A 26431-nucleotide genomic window follows, 5' to 3' on the forward strand; every position below is an offset into this window, starting at 1 on the left:
ATACTTGCTATTGGTCACCTGCTTTTTATATTTTACAGCTATATTTAGGTGATCTAATCCATTTTAGCAGCAGATTCTGATGGCTGCATGCTTGTTTGTAATGAAGGATTTGAGTTTTATTTAGAAACGGTTCACAGAAAGTTACAGGCGCATCGCAATTATTTAGAATGTCATAAAAACGTAATTCAGTTAAATAATTGTATTTTTTTTCTTAAAAAGTGAAGCTTTTATACTAGAATTATTACAAAGAGTGATACATTCCAAGCATTTATTATTAGTGATCACAGCTAAAGAAAACCCAAAATTAGGTTTTTCAGAAAATGACAAATGTGACAAATTGTCAAAAAAAAAAAAAAAAAGATTTTAATAGAAAAACGTGAGGCTACTGAAACATACATCTTTGTACTGAACAACAAATGCTTTCAGGGCTGTTACTTATCCGGCCTCTTTTCGCATGAATTACTGCATCAATGCAGCACAGCATGGAGAAAATCAGCCTGTGGTTCTTCTGAAGCGTTCAAGAAGCCCCGGTTGTTTTAATTTTGACCCTCGGCTCGTCCACATGACTCTTTGGTGTCCTGCCTTCCTCCTGACAATCCCCCACTGACTCGACCCCACCCACGTTGCATCGGGGAATCTTGTGCAAGTTAGACGACTGCTTCTTTTATTTACTTTCACCAATTTTAGGCATCACTGCAGAGTTTCTAGCTTAACGTTACGGTGGCATCACGTGGCAGACAAGAGTGTGGCCTGCGCAGGATAGTGAGGGGAGCTGAACGGGTCACTGATCTTTGGGGCCTCCTTCTCTGTGCAGGATCTATTTCGGGGTGGCAGCAAGAACAGGGCTCTGAACATTTTGAGAGACTCCTCAACCTCAATAGTCGGAGTCAGGCAAATGGTGCAGCAAGTGCAGAACCACCAGATAAACAATATGCAGCGTTTTGCGTTCTATTTGCTATGCAGTGACATGAACACAAATTGATTGGATTTGATTCGATTCTTGCTACAGACAGGAATTCAGAAGCTCCGAGGCCTGAGCTCGTCCGATTCTTCTCTTCCTTATCAGTCTGATGCAAATGTGGACCTTAGACAGATCAGTAAAGCACACAAACCGTTATGCTTTTTCTTAGCAGGTGAAGTCCAAATGTCCCCAAGCGCAGCCAAAACACAGAGCAAGGGAAAAGACTGTCTTTCTGCTCATCTGAGGTGAGCTTATACCAACAAAACGTACGAGGCTATAAAACACAAAGCCAACACGTAGAATAGTTTCAGATTGCACTAGACTCTGATTTTCAAATGTTCTTCTAATTCATACACCAGTCACGGAGATGTGAACGATTTCTCTTCAACAGAAGACTTAAATGGTCGAACACTTTGGATTTTTAGTGTTTTCCCCCTCAAACCTCCTAACTCTCTTCATAATATCTTCACTAAATGTTTTTAGAGACATAAGTTGTTTGCTATTTTGCTCTGGCCTATTCTTTCTTGAAAAGATGAAGCTTTTGCTGACCTTTCCTCTTTATGCTAAAGTGTTACACCCTCACGTTTCACTAAATTATGGACAGGACCTTTCACACCTCTGCCTTCTGCATTTGTAAATGCAATGGGTACACATTAAAATAAAAGGCTACAATTTTTCAACTTTTCAAGAAAATATGCATATTAATTTATGACAAGTTTGCCATCTAACTATCATACCAGTTAAAGCTTTTGGACACAGGCGGTACGGCTCACAGCTCAGGGTGTCAGATGTCACGGGGCAACTCAGGAACTCCAGAGAGAAGTTGCGTCTATCGGTATCGTATTGTTTTTTCCTTTTCTTTTTCTTTCTTTTTTTTTTTGCATGTCCAGTCAGTAGGAAGTTGGGGGAGGGGTAAGGTATTGGGCACAAACTAAGCACTCCAAAAGCACATGGAGGCGTATCTTAGCTTGCTAATGATGTTAATTTTTGTTGCTGTTTATAAAGCAGATAAGGGCTTTTTCGCAATTTTATCAGGATACTGGACATTTGATCAGCAAATTCAAAATACTTTGACTGGATAGGATTATTGTACACTGAATAGAGACTCTTTTAAACCATATCATGACAATGTTTTGGAAGACGTGCAATACTCGATAATATTAGTAAACATCGGGGCGATGATATGACTTGGGACAAAAGACAGCAGTAATTTACTGAACCAAATTACTACTTCTTCATCTAAAACTTTTTATGCTGCATTAAATAGGTAAATTTGTGGTATATTGTGCAACCTTTCTTAAAATCCCATTTAAGATAGATGAGCCCTTTGTTATTTTTTGTAAAACACATTAAAAAAAATGCATATTCTTTTTTATTTTTTTTTAAATAACAGGCATTGTAAAGATTCTGACAAACTTTAAAACCACACACCGATCTATTGTAGACTGATGTGTTTCTCACTTAATGTAGCCATAATATTTCAAGGAAGGTTAACAAGGCACCTATTTAAATGTTTTCTCTATTTCGTGTACATTTTTTTTAACACAGTGTTTATTTGTCTTTAAAGATTCATTCTTGTTTGGACAAAATCTGCAGTGTGACTCACTATAAAACCTGGTTAGAAATCTGTGGTAAATTCTAAATTAATAGGCGCTCAGTGAAATAAACGTTTATTTTGTTTGGGATTATTTCTAAATAAAAAAATTACTCTTCAAAAGAAATTTAAATGCTCTGTTAAAACTAAGTTAGACAACATTAGAGTGCTGTTTGATTACAGGAATATGAAAACTTTTCTTCTGTTCTTTCACTTATCTTCAAGTAGATATTTCCATTATGTTTATAGAGAGGTCACACCAGTGTCATAGTTTTTACAATATATATATTTTTTGCATCTTTAGGACCAACATTTTGCCTCGAAATACATTTTTTTGGCCTTTCATTCTGCAGCACTTTGAAAGATGTCTTACGATAAGTTGGGCTTCAAAAACACATAAATACATGACCTTCTCTCTAATATCTGCTTCATGATTATGCAGTGGTTGGTATTTTAAACTCGCTTGATATCCAGGTTGCGATCTCTAAAAGGGGAAATGACTCTGAACTGCTCACAAGTTTGCAAATGGTGACGACTTTTCACAAGAAGTCGAGGCTTTATATAGCAGTATTTGCTGCAAGGCTTGGGCAGCGTAAATCAACATTTTTGTTGCCATGGTCTTAAACATACAGAGGAAATGTTCTTTTTAAACATTTTAATCAAAACCAGTCAATACCATTTCTGGCATACGTGACAGATTTAAGTTCGCTATTAATGACATAGGTCAGAAGCAGGTGATGCAGATTTTAAAGCTTTTCCAGGAATCAAATTCTTCTGGTTATGCTCTGAAACTCAGCTGCCTTAAGCCTTTCTGGTGGACTGAAGATGATGTAAATTTCATAACAGAACAAAGCAATGAATTGATGGAAAAATAATGTTTGATAAGCTTTAAAGAGGTCTCCTTTCATAAGCAACAGAGCTTTCATAACAACACCTTTCTGACTGTTAAACGCAGAGGAGGAGTTGTCATGGTTTGGGGTTGTGCTACTGACCTGACCATGATGGGAAATGTTCCTGAGGCGTTATTTCACGATGATGTTTTCTGAGAGCTTCTGAGCAAGTGGGCTTCAAGATCCAGAACTACTCTGCGCTGACCCAAGAAGAGGCTCAGCGTTTATTTATCTCTTTTCCGTATCAGTTCCTTTTAGGCTGAAGCCACTGCAAGATTCATGAACATTTGTAAAGACGTTGCTGTAATAAACATAGATATTTAAAGCAAAAAAAAAAATGCATTGTGGTATGTAATCGCTTTCATACAAAAGAAAACATGTTAAAATAATGCAACATTAATTATTACAGTTGAGACAAAGACTACAGTCAGCTAGTTGAGAGACAGGCTGCTGTTGTAAAATACTTTATAACAGTGATGAATTGATGTGGATGGGTGTGTCTCCTTTAATTCCCATGCCATAAATATCCATGAAAAAAAAGAAGCAAACAATCTGTGGAATTACAGTGTATTTTATGGGTGATAGTGTGCAGCAGCAAGTTGGGGAAGGGCAGTTATATTACAACACTCCTCAAATTGTCGGAATGCTTTTATGGAAAACCTGTGCGGTTTTGAAAATTTTTTAAAACAGATTTTGCTACATCGAAGACGGCACAAGCCTGCTTTAAATCTACTTTTACTGGAATAAATTAACATAGGTGTGTGCTTTTGTAACTATTTGAACAGTTACAAAAGCTGTTCAAATAGCTTTTGTAACTATTTGATTTCAGATGAAAAATGGCTCTATAACTCTATATTTAATATATTTAATTTTTTCAAGGTGGACATTCTCTTTAATTTAGACCTTTGCTGAATTTAAGGTGGTACGTGAAATATATAATCACATAATGCTAAAAGCTGAATTTGAATGGCCAACCCTGCCAGCTTCCCTTGTGAAGACTTTACAGTCACAAAAACAAAATAAAATGTTCAGAAATTGCCCCGTTCTAGACTAGTTTGTCTGCTTTGTCTTTAAAAACTACAATGTAATACATTTTTTTTTTTTCTTTTTGTTCAAAAACTGCGGGTACGTTTTGGAGAGGGGTGCGTTTGAATCTGGATGGGAGGCGGCTGAGGACTGTGTCCAATGGCAGGGGCGGGGAGGCGGTGTGCGGTGGCGGGGAGGCGGGCGGCGCAGCAGCAGCGGCCAGCTGTTGGAAAGCGGCGCGCGGCGCTCCTGAACCTCCCGCTGCGTCCGCATCAGGTGGATATTTGTTCATCAGCCAAGCAGCAGAGTGCACGTCGGGACGTCTCCTGCTCGTTTTAATAGATATCTGCTGTTCTTATTGTCAACTTCACGTCTCTTTATTTTCTCGTCTCTCAAACTGGTCAAGTGCGGCGTAACACTTGCTAAACAAATCAAGTAGGAAGAAAAAATAGAGGACATCGACAGAAAAGAAAAAAGGTAAGCTTGTTAACTGCGTGCGTTTAGATATTGTGATTGTAGATTTTTTTTTTTGGGGGGGGGGGGGTTAAAGGGAAATGAGCAGCGTTTCCTTGGGTTTCCTGTGCGGCAGATTTCATGACACAGCTGTGAGTTAAGTACCTGTTGCTGTGTTATTACGAGCTGTCTGTAGATGAAGCTATATTAGACAGAGGTGCTTGGCAACTCGGGGACAGGCGGGCTATTCTTAAACGCTCTATTTTGACTGACGTAAACAATACATTGGGTTTAATAATGCACAAACATTTACCCCAGTTTCGTACCTTGGCATTACTTTTATTTCTAAGGTTATAGAGGTCATTGTTTCAATTTATACCTCTCCTTTGTGAGAATTGGCCCATGCCATGATACTTCCTCTTCCAAATTATTTAGATAGATAGATAGATAGATAGATAGATAGATAGATAGATAGATAGATAGATAGATAGATAGATAGATAGATAGATAGATAGATAGATAGATANATAGATAGATAGATAGATAGATAGATAGATAGATAGATAGATAGATAGATAGATAGATAGATAGATAGATAGATAGATAGATAGATAGATAGATTTTTGCAGGAAATTGAGGTCATGCCATTTTGTGGTAAGCTTTCACTGACGCCCAGTTCCTATTTGCACAAAATAAAAATTCTTTAAATGGCTGCCCACCAAATACATGAAGTCCTGAAATCTTTCGTTCTCTATTTACAGAAAGGTCAAATGTCCTGATTGTGCCCAGAGTATGCACCATTGCTTCTCCGATCAAAAATATCAAGGCAATTGAATTATCTCCAGTTAAAATTAGACAAAAATTTCCTCACCATTACAGTGCTCGGGCCTGTCGTGAGTTTATGAACTGTCTGACCCTCTAGCTGACACAGACACACACATATACACACATAGGCTTTTGTGCTACATGTCGATGTGGATTATTAAGAAGCTATGAATTAACATAAATACATAAAAAATACATATGTTTTTAAGAAGTCCAGCTACATAACCCATAAGTTTTTTTGTTTTTTGTTTTTTTAATGGGAAGTTTGATGCAGTTCAACTTTGGGATCTGAAGTCCTTGCATTTCTTTGCACGGGAATTAAACTCCAGTCACCAGCAGGTTGACTGTGTCTCTGCTTGAACACACCTGATGCTGATTTTTTTGTCGCTCCTTCTCAGTCCATCACTTTAGATAATTTATTATTGGAATCCCTCTTTTGTCTTGGATGCCACTTAGGCAAAAAATAAATAAAAAAAATTCTTAAATTGAAAGGAGGAACCGAACTCGTCTGCACAACGTCTATACATGCTACATAATTTTGAAAAATATAATCTTATACAGTATTATAAAGTGGTCTTGTGTTTATGTGAACTTAATGAATTCCTTTAAACTGTCTGTGATTTGTTTGCATTTCTTTTGTTACATCTGCAAAAAAAATAATCCAGAAGCATAGTTTAACACTCCTGCAGTAATTAAATACGGTTAAAAAAGGGGTACAAATAATGTATTATTAAAAAGCTGGTTGTTAAAACAGATACCAAGATGCTGTTCAAATCTGACAAATCAGCATTGACTTAGCCACTTTATTATAATTCCTTAACTTTACTCGGTCTCTCCAGTAAAGTTACTTTGCTTTATCCAGTAAAGTGACCACTGGGGAATTTTCCCCAGTGGTCACCTAAATTTATAAAAGCAAAAAAAATCTCAAGATGCAATAAATTGTTAAAAAAAAATGAGCGGCAAAGACTGAACAACTAACATTGCGGCACTATTTTTAAAAAGACTGCAACTGACCCAAATATACAGAAACGGTTCCCTGGACTTTATTACAGCCCTGTGGAAATATGATTTTTGTTACCAAGCATTACTGAGTGATAAGTATAACGTTATGTCTATGTTAGTGTTGCTGACGTTCATGTGAAGCTACATGTTCGCTACATGCTTGGATTTCTGTAAAGTCAATGACTCAAGGCGGTCCGCTGCTCTTAGATACCCTGCTTTCTACCAATGGGCGTTAAATGATCAGCTGACTTTTATTATATGCTTAGGATCAATAATGCTGTGATCAGGAATATTTTATTGGTTCTGGATGTGACACTCAGACCTTATTAGACTGAATTGGCCTGGTTTGAACTGAATTTGAACCTGTGAATTTGAAAATAAGGTTGTTGTTTTTTTCTGCCAAGTACCTTGAGGCTTTTGTTGTATGTTGGCGCAACACAAATAAACCCAATTGAACTAAACGCACATTTTCCCCACAGAACATCTCATGCGCTGCTACAGATCTAACCCTTTAAGGATTAAATATTGTTGTTTTCGAACCTTCCCCTGAAAGTACGCTGCTCTGTCATAAATTTGAAAGGAAATGGATTTTTGTGTCTCTGGCTACATTTGCAGAATTGGAATGAAGAAACTTTATTCAGTTGTAAATATAATTTTATATTGATTATGATGTTATGCAAATTGCTCCTGCTGCTGCGGTTAAACCAGAGGGAAACACCTGTCTGAATTTTCTCAAGTTACTGTCAAGAACATTAATAATATTGTTTTGCACCAAGTTAATAATACAGTGACTTAGTGTCTCTTTTTGACCACAGGTCGGCTCCTAAAGCCACATTTAACCCGTTAATTCCTGATGGCTCCCTGAACTCTCTTTTGATATCAGATAATCAGCTATGATCTGCCTCAGTTGATGTGCATGCACGTGTTTACCATCTTTCTGAACCACGCCACCATGCTCTGAATGACTCATGGAAGGAAAACCATCAAAGCAGAACCCTCAATTCTGTGCAAATGCCCTACTTTTTTCCCTTTCTCATTCATGCGTGAAGTTCACTGACTGTTTTACACCGTAAAACAGTCAGTGTGAGTTAATTGAAATCGAACTGATTGAAATGTACCTGTTTGATTTTTTTTTCTTTCTTCTTTTTACTTTTCTCTGCATCATGGTGCAGCTCCCGGTGATCCGTGAGAGGATTCCGGTGTGTTGCAGGGAAAACCTGCCGCACTGGGTGTTGCTGTTTTCTGCTGTCTTTCGGATCTAACAGTCGTTTTCCATCACAGACCCACGAGCAGCTTTCTTCATGTGCAGTCGACACTCTATAACAGTACTTCTGTCTCGTATCCACGAGGTTTTCAAGTACATGCAAACGAGACACGTTTTTTTTTTCCTTTTCCTTTTCATCTTCATCTTTTCTCAGAGACGGCTTGCTCAGGAGTCAACCTGCGAGATGAAAGGTCACAAGGAGCAGGCAGATTCTGGCTGCCTGTTACAGATCTGCGCACACGCGCACCTCAAGTAGCCGTTTTAATATGGGAAATCTTGTATTATGAGCCGTGAGGCGCAGCCAGGCTTTTCCTGCCCATCTTGGCCTTTAGGCTCTTGACAAACCTGTGAAACCACAAAGAGCACTGCAGCCAGCTCTGCGCTGCCTGGCTGGATGCGGGGCTATATTTACCCATTTAGTAAAGTGTTTTTCGCAGAGCAGTCTGTGGCGCTTGATAGCTGTAATTTGGTTATTTGGCAGACGAGGGGAACCTTCTGTAAAGACGTGAGATAAAGATCTTTTCGCGCTGCTTAAAACATATGTCCCACTTCCCTGTCTTTCCACCCATAAAATGTCTTGATATGAGGTTAAATTGTCTCACTTCTGGTGTGAAAAAAGCTCAAGAGCTTGCCTGAGGCCTTGTGTGAATTCTTTGTGGTATCAAGGTTGTCAGTCAGATAGACCAACACTGGTTTTTGTGGTCCTATTTGTCCATTACACCCTTTGTTTTGCCAGAGCGAAAACAAAGGGCATCGTAGGTTTAGTGATGACGTGTCACATGTCCGGTGCATTGGATTTCATTTCTCTTTATAAGGTAATTGTCAAAGAAGCGGATTCCACCAGAAGTGACCCAGATGCCTTTGTGCCAAACTTACGTTGAGGGGCAAGCGGGCACTTCAGGGGTCATGGGAACATGGGCGCCATATCCGCTCAAGCAGCATCAGCAGGGGCAAGCGACTAAATTTAGAAAGCTCTGCTACACGTCTAGAATTAAGGGGGAAAACCAGGGAAAATTCCTCAAGGGGTTTGGAGATGCATCGCGCGGCCACCATGAAGTCACCAATAAGAGGTGCAAGTTGGTTGTTTTGCTGCAAAGCGCGGAAGAGTCCAGCAAAAGTAACAGGTTTTTATCTTCTGCAATGCCATGGTCTGCAGCAGAGGAGCGAGAGCAAGGTTTTTGACACCAAGTAAATAAAGAAAACAGTTTCAAAACATTCTCAAGCCAGCCACAATCCATCCATGTCTACGCCCTCTGCCCCTCAGAGTCCCGCTTTTTCTCCGACCTAGCTGTGCATGAGAGAGGAGTGGGTGGCTCACGTCGTCGGGCCATCTTTCAAAAGCGCACATGCAAACACACATGCACACACACACACACACCGTTTTCCTTCTACTGTTTGGTTTAAGCCATTGCCTGCTGAACCTCTAAAAAGGAGCCGTGGACTGTATTTTTAACCCCGTCTCTTGGGGCCAAGCGGTGTATTCGAGCACCGCGCTGCTAGGCAGGGGGGGTGGGGGGGGGAGTCACACACGCAGACTGAAAGAGTCTGCGTGGACAAATGGTCTGGCAAAAGTGGCTCTGACTTCAGACCACATCGCCTTATGGTGGTAAAAATAAACACTCACCCCCATGAACTGAGAGGAAGGAACCTGAGTCACTTAAACCAAACGGAGGACATTTTCTCATCAGAAATATACGGATGTGAGAGACTTTTTGCTCGAAAAAGTAAATCATTCTGTAAAATATTAAGGTATGCATTATTTTATTTCAGTTCTATGTAACCAGAATTAGGTTGAGTTAATTCCATCAGGAGCCAGGATGTAGAAGTGTTGAACTGAAATATCTGCATTCACGTAAGAATAGAGCATAGAAATATCCTTTATTCTTATATATTTTTTATTTATCAGGATTTTTGCCTAAATGGCACACAAGATACCACCCGAAAAAATCCTGTTTCCAGTTGCCTTCAGGAGTCACCTGCTCAATAAAAAGAGTCCAGGTGATTTTACTTTAATTTTTTAAATATAAACACTGCTGTCATAAATTTATTAGAGAACATTATTGAACAAAAATCTATTAGTGACAGACCACACATCCAGCTTTTATTTAAAAGTGGCGAGACAAAAGCAGTCGGTGGAAGAAAGCCATCAGAAGTGCCATTTGCAGTTTCCAGAAAAACGTAAATGATGGGACCAACATGGAAACATGGTGGTGGCAGCATCATGGTATGGGGATGCTTTTTAACCTTGAAAGGGAAGCTGGCAGGTTTGTGACAAAAATGCAAAAACAACGTTAAAAAGTCCCGTAATCAACTGTCATTTGTTTTCAGAGTCGTGGGAGAAGACATGGGGAGAAAGAAAATCCAGATTTCTCGTATTCTTGACCAGAGAAACAGACAGGTGAACCTTCACATACCACGAGTACCACGAGTATAACTGTCTGAGTGAATTTGTGAATTTTTAATATCAGTCTCAAATCAGTTGCTAAGCGATGTTTGATATGGAACTGACTTTTTTTTTCATTCTCTCGATATTCTATTTTCTTTTTTTCATTATTACAATTCAAATGTTCAACAAAGCAACATGGAACATGGAACGTCTAACGTGCTTCATCAGGCAAATAAAAGCCATGAAGATCAAAACCCAGTCAAATACGTTCAGGAAAATCAAAGCGTAGGAACGGGCTAAAAGAAGCGGCTAATCCGACATAAAAGATCACATTTATTTAAGTGTTTTCAGCGCAAAGTACCGTAGAGACTGCAGTTTGGATATCAAGAGATTGTTATTTTCAGTGCACATATTTTTATCAGTATTCTTCAGATTTCCATGTTTGGACGCAGCACTACTGAGATGAAGGAAAAAATATCCCGTGGTGTTTTGCATGTCCCAAAACAACCAGAGCGAAGACTGGCCTATCTGACATGTAAATTGCCACCGTATGATGCGATTAAAATGTTCTGCTTCTACGCATTTATGAACTTTTGTTTTCAGTCAGAAAATGACTTTTAAACATTTGATTAGCAGATAGGCAGAAAAGTTCATTGTGCTGCATTTTGACTAGGAGGGGTTTTCTTGTTTTGTCTTGGGTTTATACTTTGCTGCATCCCTGCTAACCTCTGCACACCTCTCATGTTAAAAAAACAATAACAAAGAAATAGATACAGTACAATAAAATATATTTGTATCTTCAAAAATATAAAGGAAATACTTTCAGGAGTGATAAGATTTTGAAACTATTATCTAAGTCTTGACAAGACAGAAATAGTTCCATCAAAGTGGGTCGATATGATAGTTTGCTGAATTGTCTGGTAAGAGGATGCAACTTCTTCTGTGATGCAGTGCTCTAAGTCTAATCAGATCTACGTCCTGGTGTCAAAAACGGAACTTTTTCTTACTGCCGATAAAATGGTGTAACCTGCAGAGGTTTTAGAAAATGAATTGAGGACACCAAAAGGCCAAAATGAAAAGAGGAAATCTGCGTCAGGATGAAGAAAATAAATATTTTAGAGTGAAGAAAGTTTACATACAGCAGTATTTTTTTTTCTATTTAGACGCTAGCCTATGAGGTGTTTGTGCAAACCTGCAGTTTAGGGACGATTATAGTTTAAAAATATGTAGCGAAAGCCAAGATGAAAGAAACTCGAGGTCACAACAGAAGACGACTGATGTTCGCAGGTTGTCCGTGGAGCGCTGTTCTTTGAGTTATTTGAGTCTGAGATATCTTGAGTTATGTTACATGTGTGATGAAAGACAGTCCTGATTACTGTATGTACTGTGAAGTCCAGGTAGAAAGTGCCTGTTTGATGACGTGCTCTTTACAGTTAAGACTTGGGGTCGACAACCTTTTCGGTTTAAAGAGCTAATTTTACCCCGATGCTCTGAAATAAAGTTTTTCTGGATCTTATAAATTTGAACAAACATTTGAAAGCTAATGAAATTAATTTCAACTTGTTAGATTTTAGAACAAAATAAGTAATCTTTTACTAACAAAAAACAAAAGACTTTATTTTTTTGAACAAGACCATCTGAGTAAACTCTCTCTCCAGTAATGAAACCCTTTTGTCATCAGTGTCCTTCTGTCATTCTCATTAAAAACATGCAGAAGAACTGATTAAATGAACTAAAAATGACCGTGTTAAGCTCTCAAAAGGACATAACATATTGCATTTATTCACAGCATGCTGATCTGTTTTTTGTTTGTTTGTTTTTTTCCGTCTTCACCGTGGAAGGTGACCTTCACTAAGCGTAAGTTTGGCCTGATGAAGAAGGCGTACGAGCTGAGCGTGCTCTGTGACTGCGAAATCGCCCTCATCATCTTCAACAGCACCAACCGTCTGTTCCAGTACGCCAGCACCGACATGGACAAAGTTCTGCTGAAATACACAGAGTACAGCGAGCCGCACGAGAGTCGCACCAACACCGACATATTGGAGGTACTGTGAGAGCTTTGTAAAAGAAACCCCACGAAATTAGTTTAAAAGAAAATTTAAAAAAATCAAGTCTAGGCAAAATATGTCAATTGTTGCTAAATTAGCATCACAAGAAACTGTTTGGAGTGCAATAATTGGGTGCTTTTGTATTCCACACAAACTTGCATTTTGCATATACAAATCTAACTGTGCCAAAAATACAAAAGGTCACAGAACATGTTGGAAACGTTGCAAAAGAGAGAGGAAAATCTGAATATATTCTAACTGATGTCGTTGTGGCCCTGTTAGAGTTTTATTAGCAGAATGTTTTACGTTTTCTGATAAAATGATGCGTCATAAAGCTATAGATGGCAAACTCCGAAACAAATGAACGCGGGAGGATGTGTTTCTAAACCATTTTTCCATGACTGGCACGTTTCAACATGCAACCTTTGTTTTTCCTGCATCAGACGCTGCGCAGGAAAGGCCACGGCCTGGATGTTTCCGAGCTTGACAGCGAGGAGAGTGCGCAGGCGGCGGCCGACAAGTATCCCGGCAGCGACAGCATGGACCTGTCTGTGGCTCGCCAGCGCTTCTGTGTCAGTCCACACACACACACACACACACACACACACACACTTCTGCTTTCACTCGCTCGAGTCGACAGATTTTTTTTCGCAGGGCAGATGCTCAGGTGGTGACAGTTTAGAAGTTGCGCTGTTGTTCTGATCCTCTGCGCCTTTCCTTGTGTCCTTCAGCCTCCCTCTCTGCTGTCACCAGAGACTCAGTTCCTCATGTCCGCCGGGTGTGAGAACGGCTTCCCCAACTCTTCGGTGTCCGGCGCAGCGTCCCACCGGCCCCCCGGGTTTAAAGCTCTGAGCTCTCGTTCGGGTTCTGCGAGTCCAGCAGGACCGCACGCGGCGTTCATGTCCCCACATCCAGGTATGCACACCAGCTCTTGTAAAACACCAAATGAATAAATATATATATATTTTTTTTTTTTACAAAAGCAAAATTTTTACAATATCTTAAATAATTTACAAAATTTAATTTCATGCTAAGTCAAATTTGAAACATTTATCGTAGAGTTTTCCATTTGAGGCAGAGTGATGCGCATAAAAACATCCATCCAGCATTCTTTTATATTCTCACTGAGAGTTCGCAGTGAATTTCATGTGTATGCTGTCAGCCCTCTGTGCAGCTGGCTGTGAACACACAGTAAGTGTGTGTGTGTGTGTGTGTGTTTGTCTGTGAGTGTGTGTGTGTGTGTGTGGGTGTGTGTGTGTGTGTGTGTGTGTGTGTGTGTGTGTGTGTGTGTGTGTGTTTGTGTACACTAATCCAGACATGCAGTGAACCTTTTTTTGTGAAACTGGCCCTCCACCAGTGTAACAGCAGCTATAACCAGTTTTGTGGTTTTTGCACCGAATGCATCACACCTGCCTGTCGTGTCGGCCTCTTTTACAATTTTCATCTTTAGCTGCCGATCGTTCGTAGCGATTCGCAATGATTTTGGTTTTAAATGACAAAATTTTTACCTCCGTCATCTCGAGACAGATTTTGTCACAGTGCAAAAAAGCTCCTGTGGGTCTTTTTTTTTTTTTTTTTTACTTGCATCAAGAAATATATTAGTGTTGAGCTTTTAGTTTGCAAAAGAAGGTGGTGAAGAATGTGGCATTTAATAAATTAGTCGCCGATAGGTGAAGTAAGCTTTGGACTCCATTCACGCCCCACTGTTCTCTCCCTCTGATTAGGCATCGGCTACTCCGTGTTCTCCCACGGCAACCTGAACCGAGCTCTGGACATGAAAAGCCCTCCCCCTCTGAGCCTGGGCAGCGAAAACCTGCGGGCAGACACTGCTAATCAGGCCATGGGGGCCACAAGAGTAAACCACAACTCTGCTGTGAGTATCTGTTGCGATCAAAAATGAAACAATCTGCCAGTTGCTGGGCTTATAGACCAATGCACGACTCTTTTACCTGCCAGTTGTAACGTAATTTCACAGTTTGCTTTCTCACTCGCCCTCATCTCTCATTACAATAGTGGTTACAAGTCACAAAGGAGTGACATCACTGCATATTTTGTGTTTCACTATTTGTGCTTCTCCTCCTCATCATCAGAGGAGTCTGCTGTACCAGGGCCTGCACAGCAGCAGCTCGATGGTGGCGATGGGTAAAGCAGGTCTCCTGAGTCACAGTTTGGGGGGCTACGGGCTTCCCCCTGCTGGAGCCTCTGGTAAATCTGTTTTCAGTTATTTTTCTCTACAGTAAAAAAAAAAAAAAAAGATATATATATATATATGTGTACCCTTTGTACATTTTTTCTTTTCAAATTTTTATTTTTAAGTTGTATTGTTTTAAGAGATTTGATGTTACGAACAGAAATCAGTGTATAATTTTTTTTTTGCAAAAACAAAATCTGAAAACTGTAGCGTGTGTTTATATTCTGCCTTCCAGACTAAACTTTGTTGAAATACTTCCTGTCAACTTCCTCCTGAGCCGTGGATATCTATAGCTCTTCCAGAGTCACCTTGCTCTCCTAGCCTGGCCTGTTAGTTTAGGTTTGAAACCCTGGTGTGATTTTATCCGGCTCTTTATCTCTGCTGCGTTCCTTGGTCTTCCTGATGCTGTTTGTTCACTAATGTTCTCCAACAAACCTCTGAGTCCTTTACAGATCAGCTGGATTTATACTGAAATTACATGACAAACACGGGGAGTCAGTCTGCTAAATGTGACTTATGAAGGTTGCCCTGGATGTTTTTTGGGGATATCAGAGTAAAGGGGCCTGAGTACAAATCCAAATCATATTTTTAACATATACATACCGAAGTGTGTATAAGTACATGTTTACAATGTTAAGTTTGTTGTTTGTTGTGTCCTAAAAGAAAAAATTTCATATACTGGGGGGGGGACATATACTGTATTTCTTTTTTAGTTTGCTCTGAAAGCAAAAAAAAAAAAAAGAAAATATTCATTATTTTCCTTAACTTCCCAGTTTTTCACTAATTTACTGATTATATGTTGCGATAGCATAATGGACATGCAAAGGATCCAAGGCTGAGGTCTATGCTAAAGGCTCAAAAGCCCTCAGTAAAGCCAGGCCCAAGATAAAAATTATACTCGACTTGTTAGCTGTATGTAGGGCGGACAGATTTCGACGTCACAACAAGACCACAAATGTAAATGCTTGTGCTTGAGGTGCAGTCAACCTGCTGCATTCTTCACAAGTTAAGACTAAAAATGGCAGGTGACACTAATAAGAAAGTGACACCTCTATTGCATTGGGAACTACATCCATTTTAGAGACGAATTTGTCGGTAGTTTCAACTTCCTTCTTCTATTTTCCTCTTAAGCTTTTTCGTGTTTTTGTGATTATTTTTAACTTTCCTGGTTTACCAGCACAGTGAAGCTTGCTCGCAGACTCCTGACTCGAGCGCGCCCATTCCTCAAAGGCAGCTTTCAAACAGCAACTGGCAAGTCAGCGTTCGCTGAATGGTCAGCAGCAGCTGTCCGCGCCGACTGCTATGAAATCCGCAACCGAAACCATAAATGTCATCCTTAACTCCAAAAAACCGATGGAGTTCGATTTTATCGTCTTAATGAAAGACAAATGTTCCAGCGTACTCCTACACCGAAAGCTGTTTGGAGACAGCCAGGGTCATCAGGTGACATGAAGTGACAGTGCGTGAAGTATGCACCATTGTGAAGTGAGGCCTCAAGGTTCCTGCTGCGCAACTACTTTTAGATGTGTCCCTGGTCGCGAACACCTGAGCTGAATTACCAAATAACCTCCTCAGCGTACAGTTGAGCCTCGTTCAAGTTTTGAAGCAGAGACGCATCTTAAAAGTTGCAGTGCACCGACCCACGAAGACTGGAGTTTTACACCCCCTCATATAAAGAGCGAGAAATACTTAAGGGAACCTCAGTTTAGTTTCCTCTACCAATCAGAGAGTAGTTTATTGTTCAGTTTTTCAAGCTTTGCGCACAAATTAAAAACAACAACCCTAAGACAGGAAGCTGGTTTGAGTTATTTCCTAAAAGAATTAGCTGGTGTATTTTTTCATGCAGTGTAGCTGTTTTGTTGTTGTTGTTGTCTCGCGCATCTTGGAGATGATTTTCTTGACGTTCTTGTCTGTCTCTTTGTTTTAGAGTACAGCCAGCCTGGTTTCTTTCACTCTGTCAGCTTACAGCGAGGACCGGTGAATCCCTGGCAGCATGAGTCTCAGAGTCCTCATATCAGCTCAGGGTGAGTCATAAAACTGGTCCTGTGTCTGCAGGAGATAGTCTCTTGTTCAAATGTTCGTTTCCATCTGATTTCAGAAAACTAGGGGAGTAAAATGCAGGAACCTCTGTTAGATTTCTCTGTAACCAACTGTAGACATATATTTTATTTTAAGCCAGAGGAATAATGTTGCAGTTTTTGACTTATCAAAAGGAGACACATCTACAGATACCTTCAACACTGAGAGAGAGAGAGTTCTGTGACGGAAAAGGGGAAATATTGTTTTATCTATCAGGTCGCTGAGAGATGGCAGATTACAGTGTTGGTCAGACTTCTCTGTATTGAAAGTAAAACCAAAATTGACGCCGGCTCTAATGAAACAATAAATCTTGAGAAACCAAAAGAAAACCTTCAGATGAAGTCTAGAAGCGAAGCAAATGAAACATAAAATAGTATTTGTTTCTGTCTTTCTGGTAGCCGACCCCATGACATGCAAAGCGTTTGTGGATCTCAACCTTGAAATAGAAACTGCAGGCGCCTCGGGAGGAAGTTGTCTAAAAGTCTTACAAACCTTGGTTTTCAATCTGCGTTCGCGTCTGAATCACATATGAGGAAATCAAAGAAATAGCTTATTAATTTATTGATAAAAATGCATGTCACGTTGTGAAAGCAGGAAAGACCAAAGTACAAAAGAAAAAAAGAAAAACCTGTTCATGCTTTCATAATACTGACTGACATTTCTTCTTTTGCACATAATATGCAGAAATTATGTGCAAAAGCATTCCTACTCTCTTGAACTGCCCCATGTTGTTTCCCATTGCAAACACAAACATCTTTGTAGTTTTTAGTGAGTTTATGTGAAAGAGTAAAAAAAAAAAAAAATTATTATTACTTAGAGGAAGAAAATTGTGGCTTGCATTCATCTTCAGTCGGTACTGTAGTAACGTCAGCAGTTTGTCGGCTCTTTTTTTTTTTTTTTTTCTGCCACAATTACATCAGCAAATGTTTCGAAGCACGTCTCAACTAGCTTTGCATCTTTGTAGAAAAAAAGCACAACCTCTGTCAGATTGGATCAACTTTGACATTAACAAGATATTTTCAAGCCGTACGTGAAATATGATTTGTTCTGAACGGTTTCTTTGTAGCTCTGGGGGTAAGTTTAGAGTCATTGTGCTGCTGGAAGGTTTACCGCTACCCAGGTCTCAAGTCCTCTGTGGTCTCAAGCAGGTTTTCTCTCAGCATCGCCCTTTTTTTAGCCCCGTCTGTCTTCCCATCAACTCCGACCAACTTCTCTATCTCCACTGAAGAAAAAGCGTCACCGAAGCATAATGCCGCCACTACCTTGTATCACTAGGAGGACGGTGTGCTCAATCTTAGTTTTTCCACCACACATAGCGTTACGCATATGGACCAAAGGTTACATTCTGGTCTTATCTAACCAGAGCACCTTCTTTGATAGGTTTGCAGTGTCCCTACATGACTTGTGGCAAACTGCAAATGAACTTTATTCCAAAAATGATTTTCTTCTCTGTACTCTTCTTTGAAGGATTTTTAAAAAACATTTTATTTCATGTTAAAATAATTTTTCTTTGACTTTACACTAATGAGATATTTGGAGTTGGTGTATAAAACATTACAAGCCAAGAGGCTTCCTGCTTTATTGTGATAAATTGCAAAAAAAAAAAAAAGGACAAGGGGAAGGAATACTTCAGCACTGTACTGTATCAGAGATTAAGCAAGATGATGCCCCTTTGGTGTGAATGTGCCGTTAACTGATACTTTAACTTGTTGTTCCCAGGATGTCCAGCGGGGGGTGCTCCTTCCCACCCCAGTCTTGCTCCTCCAACTCCTCTCATCTTGCCTCCTTGAACCTCAGCATCAAATCGGAGCGAAGCTCGCCTGACCACATGTGCTCTCCGTCCTCCCCTCGTCTGCACCACCTCCGGCAGCATTCGCCCACGGGCAACGCCGACGTGGCGCGCCACAGCCCTCCGGAAGCCCACCCGGCCATCAGGACGAAGGAGCTTCCCAAAGCCGGCTACCCGCAGGACGGAGAGGAGCGAGGGCAGCCTGTCAGGCAGCTGGAGATGAGCGACGGCTGGCAGAGATAGCCAGCTGCCACCGCCTCCCGCTCAACGGCTGCCAACAAAACCCGACGGGGTCGAGATGTTTTCTAGAGCGTCCCCCACCGACCCCGTTGGGGACGTCTCGTCTCACAGAGCTGGGCTCTCCAGGGTGGGAAAGAAATCCTCCCTTCAAGTCACTCGCTTGATCCTACGAGGCGATAGATGCATACAGACTTTCTTCTTTTGGTTTAGATTTTTCTGTGCTGAAACAAAATACAGTTTGATTATGTTTTTTTGTTTGTTTGTTTGTTTTGCAGCTTTGGGAAATAGTTAAAGACTAGCTGAGTTTCCCCAGAAGTTTAAAGGTTTCTGAAAATACATTTGGCCTTTAAAGCAGCATCTCTTCCGAGTCCGGGCTGAAACAAGACATGAAGCACCCTTTAAAAAAACTGAATAAACATTGAAATTTATCTTATTTTAGAAAGTGCAAAGTTTGATGAAAATCTACTTTAAAACGCTTAAGCTAATTATTGTATTTTGACTGATCGGTTTTGACTAATTGATCAGTCAAAATCAGACTTCTAAATTATAATTTAAAAAAAGGTTTTGAAATGAGCAAACAAAAGGCTCGATTGGAAACTTAAGAATTCAGTCTGACATATAAACAAATATCTCGTTCAAGAACCAGTCTAAAAATATGCAGTGAAGTTAATTTGTATGCAAAAGCAATCACTTTTACTTTTATTCTGTTCTTCAATCATAAATGTAAACTTGAAAAGTCTCATTTTCCCCCTGTAGGAGCGGCTCTTGTTCACAGATTACCTCCGCGATGCTAGGCTAACCCACTAACATCCAAACCGTTTTCAGACTCCATGTGAACACGCCTGCCTCGTTTAAAGCAGAGTTCTCACAATTGGAACCTGCTGCTTTTTCTTCTTGCTCTCAGGTTTGACACATTTTAAGCTTTAACTCTCTTTTTATATATATATATATATATCTCCAAATGAGGGAGATTTTTTTTCCTTTTTAATGATGCGCAAATGCTATCCCCAAGCTTTATGTTAAATCCTGCGAAACCAAAAGAAATATCCACGTCCCCCATTTGCTTAGATTTTCCTTCTTCACCTCCCTTACCGTTCTGTTCACTGTGTGTTGGCACAAAATACAGGCCTTCCTTCTAACAAGTAGCCAAAAAAAACGGGACTCATTAATAAATTAAAGTTTGCATTTTCCAGTGTAATATTAGGCTACAATAATTAAAAAAAAACAGTGAACTTATTGTATTTATCTTTAATACCAATGATAAATGTGGATGGTGCTGAATTGAACATGGTCAAATAAGGCTTTGTTACCATGGCTGCCGTCTCTCACCTCTTCATGATGTACAGATATGGGACAATCTGCGTGACAAATCTTTGCTTTTCTATTGCTCTGCTCTTTTTTAGCTGCATCTGGTTCATTGATGTGTAGTAAAAATTGCTGGTGGCCGTTCAGAAGACGTTCAGATCATTTCCTCTTCCTGTCCTCCAGGGGGTGGTATTATGTCACACTATCGCACCTCATAAGGCTGAGGCTGTATGCGGTAAGCTTTCTGTCGCTGATTGGTTATCTTAAAAAAAAAAAAAAAAAAAAAAAGGATGTCCATGACCTGATGGAGGTTCAGGTTCATGTTTTACCTCAGTGAAAAGAGGTCGCCACATCGAACCTCTGCGGCGGAGTTATCTTTGTTTTTATGTTATGCGTTTATATATCTAAAAAAAAAAAAAAAAGAGTTTTTATTAGTATTCTTATTTTACTGCAGATTCTTTTTTTTTCTAATGTTTGTTGAGTTCCTCTCCAGCAGAACAGAGACTGATTTTTATTTGACATTTGTCGTGAATCCTTTTAAATAAAAAACATTTTAATTCGTACCTTATGCTCCTGGTTTCTTTCTCTCTCTCGCTTTTGTCTTTTTTTTAACTTTAACATCTAACATTTAGTTAAATATCTCGCTTTGAAGAGAAAATGCGAATCCGTTGCCTGTTTTGCGTTGTCTGAAGGCTGATAAAAATGCCATTTATTTCCCTTTATTTTATTTTTTTCACCTACTTTCTATCTTTTGAACCCACATGCAAACACACTCCCTCATTATCATGTCACGGCCCTGTCATGCTCCTCACCTCGCAGCCAGAATGGGCTGCTTAAAAGCCCGGAGACCTTTATGTCTGTGGAGAGAGAGAGAGAGAAAAAAAAACTACATTTGTTCAGTATAAAAGGGCTCATTTCCACAGCTGGTTGTCTCGCGTTGACTGTGAAGGAGCATTTTACGGAAACCCCACCCACGGAGAATTTGCCTTCCCGCTCACAGCCAAACGGGGAACGAGGAGAGGCTGACACCAGCATGGACCGACTCTTTTTTTTGTTTTTTGTTTTTTTGGAGGGAAGACAACAAAGAATCAGAAAAGAGACTTTCACCGGGGTCATGTCTGGTCTGCTCCCCTGAGGACAGCCTCAACCCAGGCTGGGGTATGTCTGGGTCCCCTGCACAGACACACATAGGAAATCACTATAGCAACCAGAGTAGCGGTCGGCTGAGGAGGCGCAGAGCTGTCCTCACTGACACCGGCGAGGAGATGGAGTCACCTTTCAGTACGACGTCGGACACAAGTTCTTCCCGAGTTCCCATGTCGATTAATCATAAATGTGATATTTTATTTTATTACTCAAATTTCATCTCCTGACTGCTGTCATGGGGCATTTGTGATTTTTTATTTTATTTTTTTTTTTAAATAAGAACGGAAATAAAGCACAATTATCAGAAAATGATGTCCGATTTAAGACAAGACCATTCTAAGAAAACAGTCAGGGCACTTTTCTCTTTTTCAGATTCCAAAACTTTATAGAAATACAAGTTTCAAAATTGTGGCGTGCATTCGTGTTTAGCCTCCTTTTCTCTGATGACGCTGATTAATTGCCTTCTTTTGCATAAATGAACAGGAAATGTTGGATAATATTACAGATCAAACATCATGAAGACACAGCAGCAGAGCAGTCAGGATGAACGTTGCCGTTAGCCTTTGATGGGGCCTGAGATGCGGAAAACCTACGCCTCACATCACCCTGAACGCATCACCCACCCCACCATGAAACACAAAGCACAAATGTAAATGCATGTCACAATTATTGGATTTTTATTTGCATTTAAACAAACAGGAAAACAAACAGAAAATGCATGGTTTTACTTCCACGTTGCATGTACTGCAATTTTAAGTTCGACTAAAGTTTGGTCTATCAGCTGAAATCCTGATGAAAATGTGTTGAAGTTTTACAAACTATTAAAACAGTTGAGGGGTTTGAAACGGCACGTCCCACCGACTTAACAAGGAGTATTTTTGTCACAGTTAAGTTGAGCAGCGGCAATCTTGATTTTTCCGGACGGTTCAGGCCCATCGGGTTCACGGCTCGTCACCAGTGCTTAAAGTATGATCCTCTCTGGAGGCTGGGGTCAAAGGTCAGGACCCTTCAGATCAACTAGACCTGGAGGACTTTCAACTCCCGTCCTCGAGGGCCGACGTCCTGCAGCTTTTATATGCGTCTCTGGTCCAACGCACCTGGATCAAACACCTGGATGACCTTCCTCGGTATGCAGTCACGTTCTCCAGACTTCTGCTAATGATCAGTGAAGTGCTACTTCAACAAAAAAATGATCAGAAATCTCCCAAAAAGCAGAACATAAGAATGAGAATGTCTAAAATGCATAAAATCAGAAAGTTGTCTTTAATTAGGCTGCGCACACACGCACACACACACACAATCTTAAGATACAGCACACCATGCATTCAAAAACTGAGATCAAATCGGTTAAAACTTCACAGCATAATGATTTTCGAAAGAAAACACTAAAATTTAAGATCAAAATGTCAGAATCTGCTAAATTCCTACGTTACTTACAACATGAGGTGATGCACAATAAATAAAAAGTAACTCATTAGTAGCATGAAATGTTTTAGCCATCTAGCGTGAGAAAATGCCATATCTGCTTGAGAATATATCTATATATATGAAAACAAAAATGTGATTAAGTTGATTTTAATAAATACAAAACAAACAAGGAGAGAGGCAGTTTTAGAGAAACTAACAATCCCTGACGCTCCCAGGCACTTAGGTCACAACAAAATAACTCTTCAGTGTTTGGCTTTCAGACACTTTCAACTACAGCTCTACATTAAAAAAAGAAAAAGAAAAAATAATAATACAAGGAAAAAAAAAATTGTTTAGCACTCTTAAATCGGTTCTTTAAAGGGAAACAGAGTCCCTCACACAAAATATATCCTCTTCCAGCTCCAAAAACCTGCACTGGTACCATTACATATTATATAAATGCAGCATTAAACAGCAGACTGTTCACTTTACACTAATACAGATGCATGGCAAAAGCTGCAGACGATGCTCTTAGAATGAAGCTAAGGATTGGCAGGTCTGCACAAGAAAATGAATGGAAAGTTAATCACTATGGTGTTAGCAGACGCTTAGTAGCAGCAGATCACCATGAGTACATGCTCCATAATTTCCTGTTTTTAAATAAGGAAAATATGTTTTGAGACGATTCAGAGCAGCAGCAGAAAAAGCAACTGAAAACTGGGGCGGTACTAAAAGAAAGGTTCACAGAGCATCGAGAGAAACAACAAAATAACACCATACATTAAAAACAACAAAAACACACACACAGAATAAGAATAACTACTGCTGTGTCTTGCTTGTGCAGGCAAATACTGCAACTTTCAATTAAGTTCTCTTCATGAATTTTCCTGGGAAAAAAAAATCTGTTTCCCAGGTAAGTTTCTGCTAAACTCAAAAAGCTGGAGTCAAGACGAACCAAAGGGATTGTAATCACCATACTAGAGGCAGCCGAGGAGTCAAAGTTAAGACTTCAACATCAGAGTCGTGAAAAAGTGAAACTTGAAGCACTGGGAAAGTGATTGGTGGCTTGGATCAAACATGATAAGAGAATAAAGAAATTATTTTAAATATAAAGGCAACAGAAACTTTTTTATATAAAATCTGCAAAGAACATTGTGCAGTGCCAATGTCTTTTTTGTTGTTCTTTCTCAGACCATTATTGCCATTTGAAGTTAATGTTCATCATGTGCATCATAAATATGCAACCACCTCAAGATGGCTTTCTCTCTGCTAAAAAAAAAGCTCTTTCCCATCTGGAAAAGTTTGCAGTTTTGCTTTAAAATGTTAAAAAATTAACTGTGAATCCTTCACTGTACAATCACACCAATTCAACATAACATTTATAAAAGTTAAATTCTCCTTTCACCAAGGGGACGAGTGTGTTTTTGGAAACGGAGACATTGATTTATTAGAAATGAAGGTAAAAAAACAATGGCTATTTTTATTCTATTGGTTCATCTAGAGCTCAGGTGTCAAACTCCAGTCCTGGAGTTTTTAGATGTGCCACAGGTACTAAACACTTGAATGAAATGGCTCAATTACCTCCTTTTTTTGTGTAGATAAATTCTCCAGAGCCTTGCTAATGACCTAATTATTCTATTCAGGTGTGGTGCAGCAGAGGGACATCTAAAAGTTGCAGCAGTTGCCCTTGAAGACTGGAGTTTGACATCCCTGCTCTAGAGTGAGAATAAAAAAAAAAAGGTTTGAATACCTTTAAAGTTACACAGTCAAGTTAGATCTGAACCGAAAAGGAAACACAGATTTATTCTCAGTTATTCCTCCTTTGCTAAAAATGCTGCTTCCATGATATGACCAAGCGAAGTCGTATAAATTGATACAAGCTGAACTTGCTTTGTGAAACAAGTCACGGTTCGTTCTCTACGTTTGTGTCACTGATGCCAGAGGCCTGCTGGTTTACCTCTTCCAACCAAACACAGTCTCGGTCTCAGTCTGTGGTCATCGTCCCTCTGTCCATCACCCTTCCAGCAGCGTCTCATACAGCGAGAGCTCGAAGTAATCTGCGTGCATCCGGCGCTCCAGTTTCCTCAGTTCTGCATCAGGTACTGATGGAAGTAGATGCCAAACAGAGAGCTGATCACTTGGCAGGCGGCCACCCACCAAGTGAGGAAGGCGAAGAGACCGCGGAGGAAGAGAGGGGTGAGGACGGAGCGCAGCGCGGCGAACGTCTCCGACAGGCGTGCCACTGTGGCCTGGATGTCCTCCTCCATGTCTTCCATCCCGTCCTCGTCCTCGTCGAGGCCGCTGGTCAGCACGGGTGCTGCTGTGGGGAGCACGAGCGCTGGCGTCACACCCGGCGTCTCCTCGACGTCGAAACCCCAGGAGAAGTTCCCTACAAAAGCATAAAGTCATGAGATGTAGCATTCGAGGTTTCCTAATCATGGTTTCTCTAGAAAATGTACTATTTACTCACCCAGCACCTTGAGTGCCAGCGTGGAGAAGAGGATGATCAGAATAGGAACCAAATACTGAAGCGTAACCACCGTTAGGTAGCAAAACACACGCGTGACCTGACGGAACGCGGAACAAGCTAAAAGGTTTCTCCATGATGGCGATGAAAATCGTTCTTATTCTTATGTAAAAAAAAAAAAAAACATGTGTCTGACCTTCCGCTGGATATCAATGGCAGCGATTCGTCCCGCCTCCTTCTTCATCTGCTCCACCCACTTCTGAGCCAGGTTGAGGTAGGCCTGCAGGTGGTACCGGGTCAGCGCCAGACGCAGCGCGCACAGGGCCACGATGATCCACAGACGCATGCTGTCGAATGCTGCGCTGCTCACCCTGCCGACGACAAACTGCGAGGTTTCTCTCTGCCGACAACTTACCAGCTTTATTTGTACTGAGGTTAAAACAGTCAGTGGAGTACAAAAATAAAAAGTTTAAAAAAGTACACTTACAGGGTGACAGAAGTCTTTCCCATGGGCGCGTTGGCCAAAAAGTCTCTAGCGATGGGTTTTACCCACAATACCAACACGACGACGGGAGATAAGAAACTCATGTGCAGCAGAATCCTGTAGAGCAATCAGAGAGATACAAACACGATGGTAAATGTGTTGAAAAAAGACGGGACTGCAGTTTTCTTTTTTTCTTTCTTGTTTCCACTAAGAGTTCTTACTGAATGAGAGGACGGTCAGAGTTCATCTGCACAGCGTCGAGATGAGTCTGAGCCAGCCTGAGTCCAGGGAAGGCCAGGAGGGACCCGATGTAAGCGCAGACAGCAGCCAGGCCCAGCTTCACAGTCAGCTTCGTCACCGGGATCCTGTCGTCAGAAACAGCCGCAAAGTTCGGCACGGCGGCGTCTCCTGAAAGCGAGCGCGCGCCTCGCCAAGACCCGCGTCTCTACTTACGACCAATCGGCGTAACCCTGATGCTTGGCGAACGTCTCCAAGTTGTCGAACAGGCTGGAAAAGCCGGGCTCCAGGCCGAACTCCAGGTAGTCCTCTCGGACCACCAGAACCAGCATCGCCACCAGCAGAGACAGGAAGCCGAAGGCGAGGCACACGGAGCGCTCGCCGCCCTCCTCCGAGCGAAAGTAGTGACTCGTCAGAGTGTGGAGGGCCTTTCTGGAAAAAACAACGGGTTAAGGAGGAGCGACCGGGAGGAGGCCGAGAGCTGATGGAAAACAAACGACACAAACACGACTTCAATACGTGGAGTAAAGAGCAGGTTGAAGGGTTCCTGAATATATTTTATTTTAAAATTTCATTATTCAACCTTTTGAAGTTCTCTGCCATTTTTGGCCAATTCTAAATTTCTTGCAGATATATA

General features: G+C 40.6%; 2 protein-coding genes across 3 annotated transcripts in view; one reads left to right on the forward strand and one right to left on the reverse strand.

Annotated features, from left to right (window-relative positions):
• The first annotated feature begins 836 nt into the window (after nucleotides 1-836).
• mef2b (myocyte enhancer factor 2b) lies at nucleotides 837-20607 on the forward strand. 2 transcript variants are annotated; one of them, XM_008407235.2, is made up of 9 exons: nucleotides 837-1206; nucleotides 10344-10413; nucleotides 12243-12446; nucleotides 12893-13021; nucleotides 13181-13364; nucleotides 14174-14322; nucleotides 14540-14654; nucleotides 16568-16664; nucleotides 18439-20607. In XM_008407235.2, the coding sequence occupies exons 1-9, from the start codon at nucleotides 1145-1147 to the stop codon at nucleotides 18749-18751; spliced, it is 1323 nt and encodes a 440-aa protein (XP_008405457.1). In that variant the 5' UTR covers nucleotides 837-1144; the 3' UTR covers nucleotides 18752-20607. The 2 variants fall into 2 exon arrangements, with proteins under 2 accessions (XP_008405457.1, XP_008405458.1); XM_008407236.2 differs by lacking the exon at nucleotides 837-1206 and adding an exon at nucleotides 4690-4948.
• Nucleotides 20608-24298: 3691 nt separating this feature from the next.
• The window catches only part of tmem161a (transmembrane protein 161A), a 3804-nt gene continuing 1671 nt past the window's right edge, over nucleotides 24299-26431 (reverse strand). The window contains exons 6-11 of the mRNA XM_008407234.2: nucleotides 26011-26226; nucleotides 25779-25922; nucleotides 25561-25674; nucleotides 25270-25444; nucleotides 25077-25173; nucleotides 24299-24995 (exon numbers count right to left, since the gene is read on the reverse strand). Of these exons, the coding sequence (XP_008405456.1) occupies nucleotides 24691-24995; nucleotides 25077-25173; nucleotides 25270-25444; nucleotides 25561-25674; nucleotides 25779-25922; nucleotides 26011-26226 (1051 nt within the window). The 3' untranslated portion in view covers nucleotides 24299-24690. The remainder of the gene's footprint in view (nucleotides 24996-25076; nucleotides 25174-25269; nucleotides 25445-25560; nucleotides 25675-25778; nucleotides 25923-26010; nucleotides 26227-26431) is intronic.

This window comes from Poecilia reticulata, linkage group LG4, assembly GCF_000633615.1.
Source record: "Poecilia reticulata strain Guanapo linkage group LG4, Guppy_female_1.0+MT, whole genome shotgun sequence".
Taxonomy (NCBI): domain Eukaryota; kingdom Metazoa; phylum Chordata; class Actinopteri; order Cyprinodontiformes; family Poeciliidae; genus Poecilia; species Poecilia reticulata.